General features: G+C 36.1%; 1 protein-coding gene across 2 annotated transcripts in view; it reads right to left on the bottom strand.

The window, feature by feature from the left end:
* Window positions 1–13,737, bottom strand: part of LOC121492389 (bifunctional heparan sulfate N-deacetylase/N-sulfotransferase 4) — a 253,474-nt gene that overhangs the window by 19,990 nt on the left and 219,747 nt on the right. For both annotated transcript variants that reach the window (XM_041757611.1, XM_041757610.1), the window contains exon 7: window positions 2,722–2,818. In XM_041757611.1, the coding sequence (XP_041613545.1) occupies window positions 2,722–2,818 (97 nt within the window). The remainder of the gene's footprint in view (window positions 1–2,721; window positions 2,819–13,737) is intronic.

Raw genomic sequence — 13,737 nt, forward strand, 5'->3', positions numbered from 1 at the left:
TCATTTTTATTCACTGTCTTTGATATAAATATTCTGTGGAAGAAGTAAAACAGACCTCATGCCTAGCAATGCTCTCAGAGAAACTGCATTCATTCTATTTTATACCAATGAATTTTGTTTTTAGTTTTATCAGAGTAAGCCAACCAGGTCATGAGAAAATAATACTGACAATGGGGACACTGATTTACTTGAAGAGGTAAAACCAATGAGTTATGCTCTTAGAATTACTGTACTAGGGGTGCCTGGGTGGCTCAGTAGGTTAAGTGTCTGCCTTCAGTTGAAGTACTGATCTGGGATCCTGGATGGAGCCCCATGTCAAGCTCCTTCTCAGCAAAGTGTCTGCTTGTGTGCCCTCTGTCTCTCTCTCAAATACATACATAAAATATTTTTTAAAAATATTATTTATTTATTTGACAGAGAGGGAGAAAGAGAACTAGCAGGGAAGGAGCAATGGGAGAAGGGAGAAGCAGACTCTCCACTGAGCAGGGAGCCTGACCTGGGGCTCGATCTCAGGACCCTGGGATCACGATCTGAGCTGAAGGCAAAAGCTTAACCACCTGAGCCACCCAGACACCCTAATAAATACAATATTATTTTTCAAAAGGATTATTGTGTTAAACTCAACTCTTTTGGAAATCCCCTCCTAGCCTGGTAATATCAAAATTTGATCTGGATTCATGAAGAATGCCCATCTGTCCAGGGCTAAGGTTTAATCTTTGAGTGCCATAAGCCCAGGCCTACCCTGTTCTCTGTCTGTCCTCATTCACTGCCCCACTGTCAGTGGACAGAAATTCCTTCCAAGGTTCAACAACAGAGAAGTGGGACATCACTTCCTTTTATTCTCACTTCACAACAATTGAGAAAATAAGGAATAGGGGTTTGAGGACTACTTTTAAATCTCATGTTTATTACAAGGGGCATGTAGGCTATGTTTAAGTTGTTTAAAGACAACTTTGCATTGAAGATCAGATTCTTAGCAATAGCTGTGTCCAGGAAATCTACAACTCTCACAGCAGTGGGATTTTTGCCAACTAAAGCAATAAAGAGAACAAAAGAAGACTTTAGACTTCTATGACTGGACAGATTTTAAAAATTATCACAGCCATTTTTATATTAGAATAGCATTTTTCACAGTATATAAAATATTATTATCACCCAATTCCTTTATTTTAACTTTGTTTGTTTGCCTTGAAGTCCCTCAAAAGCAGCTGAAAACTGTTATTTCCATACTGGTAGGTCAAATATTAAAATCTAAAGGTGTAAGTTATAGTCTTTATAAATACAACAGCAAAGAGGAAAGCTAGATTTACACTTACTAACCTGTAGCTTTCTAGCAGAAGTAAAAAATAATAATATGCAGTGACAAATGATAAAAGATGTCTTTAATTTAAATTTTTAGTATAATTTTACAACATGAGAATGTTTTGTTTCTTTAGCAGTCTTTCCAGAGTTAGCACTGCTATAAGGGAGTTGGTAGAAAATTAATGTACATTTTAAACAACACCACCACAAGTGATAGATCTGAAAATATGTGCTGATTTTTTCCCCTCCCTGCACATGTGTAACTTACTGTTGTAATACAATTTATATTACTGGTGGGAGAAAAGATTTCAACAACCAATATCTAATAGTCTGGAAATTTTGCCCACAACCTTTAAAATGATCTACTTGCTTGTATTACAAATATCTTCATCTGGGCTGTGCTTATTTATAGTGACTGTTGGTTTTGTGTTATGGTTTCTGCACTCACTGATGAAAATGCTTCTAGTCAAAGTAGTGAATTCAAAATACAGCGACTCAATAAAAACTTTAATTAATCAGGACATGAGCAAAGTGTATAAAACTGTCACATGCTGAAGAAAGTATAAAATATTCTAATTGAAAGTGTCATCTCATTGGTGAAATACTTTCACTCTCTTTTACTGCAGTCTTATACAGTTGTCCTTCAGCATATGAGAAAATACTAAGGGAAAAATGCCTGATGAACCACAGGTATATCAGATAATAAGTCCAAACCATTTTTATACTTAATAATTATTTTTTAAAAAATCACACACATAGAATATTTGAAAGTAATAATGACACTGGCTCTGAAAAAAATCAATTCAAGACTGATATACAGTGTAAAAAAGTTTAAATCAGGCCAATTGCTTGCTTTATGACTTAATTTTAGAGATAATTAGGCAAAGCTACAAAAAAGTAGGGGTTAAAAATCAGATACTGGAACTGTGATACATTATCACAAAGTTGTCAAAAATTTGACATCTGTTGAACAGTTTTAAAATATATAGTTAAAAATTTAGTCCTTAAGTCTAATTAATAGGCAGCATTAGGATCCCTTTGAGGATCATAGCATAAAGATCCACAGGGGGGATCCCTGGGTGGCGCAGCGGTTTGGCGCCTGCCTTTGGCCCAGGGCGCGATCCTGGAGACCCGGGATCGAATCCCATATCAGGCTCCCGGTGCATGGAGCCTGCTTCTCCCTCTGCCTGTGTCTCTGCCTCTCTCTCTCTCTGTGACTATCATAAATAAATATCCTCTTTAATATTAAAAAAAAAAAAAAGATCCACAGGGATGAAAAACAATTCAAATAATGAACTTGGACGGATGTCTAGATATTTCACAAAACAAGACCTAATCCAATTAAGAATATATGACAATATGTTACATGACAAAAAGTAAATAAAAAAGTATATAGACAGCACCACTGGGTATTCCTACCTGTTTTTTGCGGCCCGATGACCAGGAATTTTGGCAAGTGGTCACAAGTTTTCTCTCTGGACCAAATATCTTTGTGCCGTTTATCATCACATGGATTCTGCAAGAAGAATAATCAATGTTACTGGGTAAAGAACTTCTGGTTGTGTTCTGACAGGATCAAATCCTTGCCTGATACCCTAGAACTAGGAGTTAGACTCTGCTTTGGTTCTGGTTCTCTGATTTCCTGTTTCCTTATAAATTGGCAGCTTCCTTTCCTTTCCTACTTCCAATGGCACCTTCCTTCTTTTCCTAGCTCCAAAGCTAGAGCTCAGCATTAAGTTGGTCTGTTGTCATCCTTTTCTGAAACTTGGCTAGGTTCTAACTGCTGAGATTCCATTCCATCTCTGGATTTATGTTAAATATCTGTATATTGGAGGCTTTACTTGTCTTAATCTCATTTGACCATAGTTTCTCAGGTATCTGAGCTCTCCCCTAATCTTTCTTATTTCTTTTTCCCTAGAGGCTAGAGGCCCATTTTTGAACTCCAGACTTGGCCAACTTTTCCTTTTCTTTTCACATACTATGTACTATTCTAACAAATCCTAATGTTTGGCCGTACCCTATAAGCTGATGTCATGTAGATCAACATTTCTAGCCTATATCTCCCTCCTGAGCTCTTAACCAATATTTTAAATTGCATTTGTATGATAGCTATATAGATGGTGGTGAGGAAATGCCAGGCCCAACATATCCATAGGTCCAATTTTATCTCCATTTTAACCTTCTCCTATTCCATTCTTCTTCCATTTCATTTTACTGACCCACGTTTATTATCTAAATCATGACACTTTTGAGAATTAAAAGAGCCATTAAATGAAAATAATACATTTTAAAAAATACTTATTGACTGACAAATAACGGTTTTATTATAGTTAAACTAAATAATGTATTAAAATAGTTTTCACAAATTAAATTCTGTCTAAAATCATGTTAGGCATTAAAATACTTATAATTATATATTTGTTATCCAAGTGTTAAAAATGACATGACTAATTATTTATGGTTTATATTTATGTACTTTAATCAGTTTCTTTAACCACATCTTTTTCTAATACCATGTCAGAAAAGTTCCACTAAAGAATGATTGTTTTCAGTGTGATCCTATTGTTTTATTTTTCCATAAAATTCCTTGCAATCTTTTTCAAAGTTCCATTCATGATTAATAAATTTGAAAATGTTGATACTTTCAATAGACTCTCCTCTATAGACCACTAAATTTTTAACGGGGGAAATATTTTCTTTATAGAGTTGAAGTAAGCAAGAGTAAATTCTGTTAAAGGAAATTTGTTTCTGTTATTTCCAATTGTAGCTTTTTTCCATATTGAAATGTTCAAATATTAGAGGCCAAATATTCCACAGTTATTTTCCATTTGGAGTATCTTTCTTTGATGAATATTTTTCAAGTTAAAACTTGTCAGATAAATTGCCTTTAATTATGACACTTTTGACCATTTTGCCAAATACAAGAGCTGTAAAATCATAGACTTCTCAACATTGCATTCCAGCACAGAGTATACATTTTTCTTTTTTTTCTTTTTAAAGATTTCATTCATTTATTCATGAGAGATACAGAGAGAGAGAGAGAGAGAGAAGCAGAGAACACAGGCAGAGGGAGAAGCAGCCTCCATGCAGGGACCCTGATGTGGGACTCGATCCAGGGACTCCAGGATCACGCCCTGGGCCAAAGGCAGGCGTTAAACCACTGAGCGACCCAGGGATCCCCAGAGTATAAATTTTCCTAATTAAAAATAGGAGATCCATCAAGAAATGCTTACCACAGTTGAACTTCCAAAGTTCAATTAAAGAATGCCAAATTAAACCCTCTAGTTCATTTGAATTCTCATTACTTAATTTGTTTAGTCTCCTCCCTTCTTGCTTTGAAGCTTTTTTTTTTAATATGACACAAAGCACTAAAGGAAGAGAAAAATATTATTCAAATATATTTTTTCTCAAAATAATATTTTAATATTTTTCTCAAAGATAATTTTCAAAGCTGCTTGTCCTCGGTGTCATTATATAGACTGAAAGGGCCTAGATCATCTTGACATTCCACAGAATTTTTAACATTGGTCTACTGTACTAATGACATGACGTTAATTGTACCTGGTAGGTAACAAGTGTCAAGTATTCTGGCTGCCTTAGGAAGACATATGCACTCCAGAGGGCGGAAGAAAAGCCAGTAAAGTTTCAGGGATCTACCAGACCTACCACTTTTGGTGGTTTTTCAAGATCTAGGATTCTGGAGCATGATGAAACCTCCCACCAAAGTAAAAGTCTGTTTTTGTTCTTTGTGACTCCTACTACTAAGAAAGAAGAATATGACTCGATAGGCCTCTGGGTTTGGGAAGCAGCATTTTATTGCACTAAGGAATACTGCTCTGTGTCATTGACAGGATGATGCAGAAAATTGCTAGTTTTGAGTGGAACCCAGAACAAGAAAGAGTCATGCAAGAGTTAAGACCGAGGTACAAGCAGCCCTTCCACTTGGATCATACAACTGGGCAGATCTATGGCACTATGGCATCAATGGTATAAAAGGATGCCAAATAGAGTTTTGGTCAAGCCCCAGAGGAGAAACATAATGTACACCCCTAAGGTTCTCCAGTAAGGTGTGCCACCTGCAGCAGATCATTCAAACTGGTATCTACTCCTGGTATTCTACTGAGCCCTAGAAGAGATAGTGTTTGCCATGAATTTTCAAATTAATTGTGTGGCCATAACTGGCCATCATAAGCTGAGTATTGGCAGATCCATCAAATCCTAAATTCATTTGTACCCAGTAGCAATTCATTTTAAGATGGGAGTGGTGTGTCTGGGATTGATCCCAAGCTGATCCAAAGGCAACAAGTAAGCTTTACAAATGAGTGGCCCAGACCCTTATGTCACCTGTTACTGTTAGGTGACATAATACCTCTATATCAGCTCATTCCTATAGTTTCACAGAAGGCCCCCTATATTCTGCTGATGAAGAGAGGGTAAACTCAAGTTTGGTTTGTGGATAGGTTGGTTCATATGTTGGCAGGGGGCTAAAGTGGACTGCTGTTGCACTGCAGCCCCATTCAGAGAGGTTCCTAAAAACCAGTGGTTAAGGGAAAACTTCCTATTAACAGAGTTCTGGGCAATGTTCCTGGTCATCTCCTTTTTTTATGGGTAGACTAGTAGGGCAACATAAGATTATAACAGACAGTGGTGACATGATTTGCAAGGGACTTAAAGGAGCCAGTTGGGAATATAAGGGCTAATAATTCTAGGGAAAATAAAAGTGGATGAACCCATGACAGTGACCAAAAAGTGTGACCAACTTGTACTGCACATTAATGTACACCAGAGAGTATTCACTGTAGAAATGCTAAACAACCAAGTGGACAGAATGACTCAGCCAGTTCTCAAAATTCCCACTTGTCACCTGTCTATCCTTGGCTAACCCATTGCTGAAGTAATGGATTCATGAATGGAGAAGCCACAATAGCAAGATGGATGCCATTCATGGGCCTCCTTCTCCTAAGTCTGCTCTAGTTACAGCCACTGTTGAATATCTGACTTGTCAGTAACATACCAGTTCTAAATCCCAGAAATAGCACTATCCTACCACTTAGTGGAAAATTGATTAATTATATTGGACATTTCCATTTTGAAAAAGGCAGTGATTCATCCTAACCTCTGCTCACACATATTCAGAGTATGGATTTTCCTCCTCTGCCCACATGGGCTGTTTCCTCTTCTCTTTCCTGTTTCACCTTTTCCCTTATAGGCTTTTCCTGAAAGCATCTTTTCAATAAATCATTTGGCAAAATTTCTTATCTCAGACTTGATCCTAATGCATTTTCCATCCCCATCTTCCATTGGAACAAGAGTGGAGTGTAATATAAAAAGACCAATATCATATAAAGACAACTGTGTTATATGAGAATTCATTTTGGAAAAGTTAGGCTATACATCTTGGGTTTTTCTATGAATTCATCTGTAGAAACTGTGATAAAAGGAGTTAATTACAAGTAAATAAACTTCACATTTTTTCTTGCATAATAAATGAATTTTTATTTTATTTTTACCAGTGTCTTTATTTTCTGCCATTATTTTATTTAGTGTTAAATCTCAAATCCTCAATAGTCTAGCTTCAGTTTAGTTCTCTAATCATAATTTTCACTATGGCAGAGAGGGGTAAACTATCTAGTCCTTCAGCTATAAAACATTCCCTATTTTGCACAGTTTGTAAATTTCCAGCTAGAGACTATGTTTCACATTCACTTTTGATTCAAGCTTTCCTCATGTGAATCATTTCAATCCAAAGGAAAAAAAGCCAAAATGATATAAAGTATCTACATAAAGATAAAACCACTATCCCTAGATTTCCCCTTTCTTACCAACTATCAGCTGTAAAATGGCTACAATTATAGCATGTGCCTTGGACTTGGAGATGTTGAATAACTGCTGACCTGGGGCACTGGATGACCATGTGGAATAGAGCTATCTTAACTCTCCTAAGTGGCCTGCCCACTTTTAGACAGTTGTATAAGTGAGTAATACATATCTATTTTATTCAGTCAATTTACTGTTTGGAATGTCATCATTATAGTAATCTTGCCTGTTCACTAAGTCAACGTGTTTCAAAGGACTTGTCTACAAGAAGGTAAGGAACTTGTGTCAGAATGTGAATTATTGAACTGCTTACTTCAGTAAGAACATCCTTCTATAAGTAAAAAACAAAATTCCAGCTGAAGCAGCCAGTGTGCTCAGTTATATAGTTGATTTACATGTTGGCACAAATTTCCTATCTCATGGAAAATCAGCAACAAACAGTTTAAGCCCATTTGTTTATGGACCACACTTTGAGTAGCAATGCTCTGAATTAACATGTTGTTAACACCATACATAAAAATAAATTCAAAATGGATTAAGAACCTAAATGTGAGTCCTGGAACCATACAATTTCTAGAAGAAAACAGGCAGTAATCTCTTTGGCCTTAGCAACATTTTTCTAGATATGTCTCCTCAGGCAAGGGGAACAAAAGCAAAAATAAATTATTCTGACTATGCCAAACTAAAAAGTCTTTGCATAGCAAAGAAACCTATCAACAAAATGAAAAGACAATCTACTGAATGGGAGAAGATATATGCAAATGAAATTATGATAATATGTTTATATTAAAAATATATAAAGAATTTATACAACTCAACAGCAAAAAAAAATCTGATTAAAAAATGAGCAGAGGGCCTAAACAGACACTTTTGCAAAGAAGACATACAGGTGGCCAATAGACAGACACATGGAAAGGTGTTCAACATCACTCATTATCAGGGAAATGCAAATCAAGTTATAATGAGCTATCACCTTACACCTGTCAGAACTGCTGAAATCCAAAACAAGAAATAGCAAATGTTGGTGATGACGTGGAGAAAAAGGAACCCTCGGGCACTGTTGGCAGGAATGTAATTACATTGTTACAGTCACTGTGGAGAACAGTATAGAGTGTCCTCAAAAAAGTAAGAATAGAAATACTGTATGATCCAATAACTCCACTACCGGGTATTTACCCAAAGAAAACAAAAACACTAATTTGAAAAGATATATGACTTCTATGGTTACTGCATCATTATTTACAGTAGTCAAAATATGGAAGTAACCTAAGTGTCCATTGATGGATGAATGTATAGAGAATATGTGGCATGTACATACAATGGAATATTACCAAGTCATAAAAAATAATGAGATTTTGACATTTGTGACAACATGGCTAGATCTAGAGGGTATTATGCTAAGTGAAGTAAATCAGAGAAAGACAAATACCATATGATTTTGCTTATAAGTGGAATCTAAAAAATAAAATGAACAACAAAAAAGCAGAAACAGACCCATAAATATAAAGAATGAATAGATGCTTGCCTTCTGGCATAGTGGGAAAAAATCGGTGAAAGGGAGTGAGTGAGAAGTATAGGCTTGCAGTTATGGAATGAATAAGTCACAGGAATAAAAGGCACAGCATGGTATTGTAATAGTGTAGGATGATAGTAGCTAACCTTGTGGTGAGCTTAACATAATGCACAGACCTGTGGAATCACTATGTTGTATACTCAAAATTAATTTAACACTGTGACGACTATACTTCAATTAAAAAGAAAAAATAAAATTGCCCAAACCAACTTAATGTTTCAACTACACTGTATTCACTTTTATAGATATACTCATGTCTGCACCTGATTCTTTGAAGTTATTTAAACAATTTATTTTTCTGTGGAATGCTCTTATTTCTTTTTACCAATCCATAATAAAAATCTCACAAATTATTAGTCTACTCTAAGCTAATATATCCCAATAACCTTCCCTATTTATTTTAGAGGGCTAGCATAGCCCAGTTGTTAAGACTGTGAGCTCAGGAGGGAGTGTGAGCTCAGGAGTTGTTAAGAGTGTGAGCTCAGGAGCTCTGTGTCTTACAGAATTTTCCTAAATTCTCTGTGCCCTAGTTTCCTTATAAAGAAAATAATGATTGATGGCATCTACCTCACATGATTATTGAGGATATTAAGGGAGTTAATATACTTTAAGTAATTAAATTGTTCTCTGTAAAAGAGAGTGATTATTATGCGATCCCATGTTAGTGACTCCCCCTTTTTTTTTCTTTGTCCAGATTAGTCAGTTGAAGAAACAGAAAGAAGATACTGTTGCTGATGGACTGGTTTATTATAGATATCCATCCTGAGAGCAGACTTCCTGGTCTACTGTCAGAACCCTAGACCCTAAGATGGCTACCCCTTCTCAGGACAAATTCAGTTTGGTGACTAGATTCCTGGAATGTATGACTTACCTGATAGGGAAATAGCTTAGAGTTTCTTTAGGCAAACTTGAGAATATAGATTGTCCTACCAGACCCAAAGACCCCTATGTAATCCCAACTCAATTTATTTTTGAGTATGCTTCCTGTCTGGCTCCTGCATTCATCCAATTTATTGTTTTAGCACTTGTCATCACTCAGGTCTGAACTGAAATATCACCCTATGCAAGAGGCCTTCCCTGATGACCAGATCAAAGCACTTCCTCCCACTCCTGTCTTTCTATGATAGCTTCTGGTAATTTTTTTTCATTGTATTTCAGTACCTGAAGTTATTCTATTTAAGTATGTATTTACAGTAATTTTATGTTACATATAAAATGCATTTATATTTATAATAATTCTGTATCAAGTAGAATGTAAGTTCTTTGAGGAGCTCTGTCTAATATAATACGTAACAGGTGCTTGATAAATACAGGTTGAATGACTTGAGACAGGCACAGTAAGTCTTTCATAATAGGCATAGACAGATTCTGATATATGTTTGAAAACTAACATGATAGGAACTGTGCAGACATTATACTTCCAAAATTCCCACAAAAATAACATGTCTGCAATCTCCAATGATGTTTTTCATGGGGGCCCCACAAGCTAGTTTTTGCTATTTCCTTAAGTCATCACTTTATATCTTAAACATTATTCTCATATTATTTAACTGCTTCCTTTGTAAAGAACTTTAGTTTTCAACTGTATTTTATATATTAAACAATTGGATAAGGGTTCCCATGACCTACACTTATCAAGTTTCCCCACACATAACCCAATGAAGAACAAATCTCAGATTAAATGCTCAATTCATTTGCTCAAATGGTTACTTTATGCTTAGCAAAGACAGATGAACAAACTGATCAATTATTCACTGCCACTGCTGAAAGGGTCTCTTGTGAGATCTTTCTGGTTCTCTGTGTTCAACTAGGCCACTTATTTTCTTTACTGTAGTACACATGTCTTTGCCATTCAGATTTCTGCATGCAAAACCAGTGAAATAAAACATTCACAGAAATGGGCAAATTCAAAATAAGACTTGAAAAGAGTTCTCTTTAACATACAGAACATGGGTAAAGATGCCATTTTTTGGTAAAGACACTAGTTATTTCTTGTTGTGCTTTCCCCAGAAATTATACTGATAAAAGTAAACTATCAAACAAAATTACCTGGATGCTGTTACAACACTTGCTGTTCGAAATGCTTTTACTACTAACGATTCAATTTACACTACCGTTTTTCCTGTTCGTATTTTACAGTTGGTGGCATTGGTATACCTCAATCTAGGCAGATTGCCTGTCTTTATAACTGCATTCCTTCTATGTTATGCTATTTTAAGACCTTCCAGATGCCCATTTTTATTTCTTTCACCTCTTTTACTGCATGTTTCCCCTTGTGTCTGTTAATCATAACTTTATTAACAGGATGTTTGCATTACCTATTTTATACTCTGAAAATGTTTATTTAGATTTGTCCTACTCTGACTTTATTTCTATCATCTGAATTATTTGAATAACAGTTAACTTAATATCTAACCTTTATTGATCACCTTCTATATTCCAGGCACTTGCTTGGCATAGATTATTTCTAATCCTCAAAGCAACCTGGCAAGATAGATATCATTATCCCTTCTTTACACCTGAGGGGGCTGAGATGCAAGGTGTTTTATTTAGGCCTTGCAGAAGGTCACACAGCAAGTCAGTTTCAAATTTGGAATCCAAAGCTGGGGTTGTCTCTGCATCTAAATATTGCGTGCACGTGTGTGTGTGTGTGTGTGTGTGTGTGAGAGAGAGAGAGAGAGAGAGAGAGAGAGAGATTTAGAGAAAGAGGGTTTGACAGTGATTATGAGGGTCAAAGGGTCTTCCCAAGAAAAAGCAAAGCATCTTTTTGCACTTTCATACTTGGTTCCATTGCTATTATTTTAATTTCAAAAGTCAGAAAATTATAAAGCAATTATACTCTTTTTCATTTTCTAATTTGATTGTTCCCTGAATATCTGAAACTGCCATAAACAATAATTTACTGTTTTAAGTATTTAGCAGTAGAGATATATTGAAACTTAAAAAAAAAAAAAACCCTTCAGTTAAAATTGCTTTAGGCATTTTAGAGTTACACTGCCTGTCTGGTAAAAATGCATGTAACTCAGCTGTAACCCAGGTAAAGGGAATGTAGGTGGTTTTGTACAGAGAATATATGATGAGGTGAGGCCGATTTACTTTTAAGTAGACAAAAGAGAGGTGGAGAGAAGATTCCCTGAGGTGATGGACCAGTCTTAGAAAGGGGAGTAAATTCTGATGAAAACCCAGATTCTTCCTTTCCAATTAAGTAAAATTTTCAAATTCATAATCATGCTAAAATACATATTTAAAAAATCACAGTGAGGTTCATATTTGTATAGAATACACGAAAATAGTTTTTGTTCTCCTTAGATCTAGTTATTCCAACCTATATTGCCTTTTCTCTACTAAAAATCTGCTTTGCTCATTGCTTCTCCACATCCTTCACTGACAAGGACACCATGGAATTATCAATTAGATTGATTATCCCCTCTCATGTGCCTATTCCAGATAACTTGGACACATCTAGACTTTAATAGCGGACCTTAAAAATGCCCAGTGGTCATGATAGGATTATTTTGTTAATTACAAAAGTTTCAGAGGTTATTGGTTTCCTCTTCATTTCCTCTCTGCTCGCCTTCTGCTGTTTTGACCTCACTGTTTAAAGGAGAATTCTATGAAAGATGTATTTGCTTTTCTTTTAAAATTACACTTCTTGCTTCCTATCTGGTTGTGTCGTTTCAAAAGTTCTCCTGCTTACCAAGTTTTGCCATGTACATGTCTTTAAAACAAAATCCTTTTCCAATCTGTTTTACACAGGCGGGTGACTTTCAATTTTTTGTTTCTCAATGTCATTTAAGCCTAATACAATTCACATACACTGATGAGGAATTTTAATAGGCCATGGATGTTTATCCTCAGTGTTTCAATCAGCAAATCCTTATGGAGAAACTCTGAGACACACACCATCTTTACAAAGCTTGACTGTGCTCTGCACACTATGTAAAACCCAGCTAGCCATCAACTCCTTGGAAAAGCCTTTCTTTTCTGAGTGCACACTGATTTATAATGAATGCTCTCTCCACAGAACTCCTGTAACACTTATAGTTTGATTTCTTAACCAAACTTTCCTTCTAAAGTAGTCTGAAGACAGAGAAGCGTAAATGCCTACTTCTGAGGGTGGGAATGGGTTGAAAAGGACCTGTGGTTCTGTCCGGGGTAACAGCTGTGCTGAGGTAACAGCTCCATGAAAGCTGCTTTAAGCACAAAGGACCTCTGATTTACCTTAAACATCTATGCACTTGTCACCACATTATACCCATGTTGATTTAAATAAATTGATACCATTGGCAGTTTCACATGAAATATTTTTGTAGTAAAACTGACCCTAGGAGATGAGAGGCTTACTCTGAAACTCTGAGTATATTCAAACAGAAGACTGCATATTCTTGCATATAGTACCTTGTGTTATTATTTATGGTTTTATGAATATCCTGTCAGAGAATCTGGATAGCCAACTCAGTTAAAAATGTATTTTAAAACTCTTATTAATAGGTTGGCCTAGGGATCCCTGGGTGGCGCAGCAGTTTAGCCCCTGCCTTTGGCCCAGGGCGCGATCCTGGAGACCTGAGATCGAATCCCACGTCAGGCTCCCGGTGCATGGAGCCTGTTTCTCCCTCTGCCTGTGTCTCTGCCTCTCTCTCTCTGTGACTATCATAAATAAATAAAAATTAAAAAAAAAATAGGTTGGCCTAATATAGTGTATTCCAGTACAACATAAGTTATCAGACATATCTATAAGGCACAAACACAGAAGATTCAGGGTTTTTTTGTTGTTATATTTGGATTAGGTCTGCAAACTCTATGTTTTATGATGATTTTGATTCAGAAAGGATGAAAGTATATATAGCATTTTATTTTATTTTATTATTTATTTTATGGCACTACTACAAGTAATTTTTCTTTTTACTTGAATTTTTTTATTTATTCATGAGAAACACAGAGAGAGAGGCAGAGACACGGCAGAGGGAGAAGCAGGCTCCCTGAAAGGAGCCTGATGTGGGACTCGATCCCAGGACCCCAGGATCACAGCCCTGAGCCAAAGGCAG

Source organism: Vulpes lagopus, chromosome 6 (genome assembly GCF_018345385.1).
Source record: "Vulpes lagopus strain Blue_001 chromosome 6, ASM1834538v1, whole genome shotgun sequence".
In the NCBI taxonomy this organism is placed as follows: domain Eukaryota; kingdom Metazoa; phylum Chordata; class Mammalia; order Carnivora; family Canidae; genus Vulpes; species Vulpes lagopus.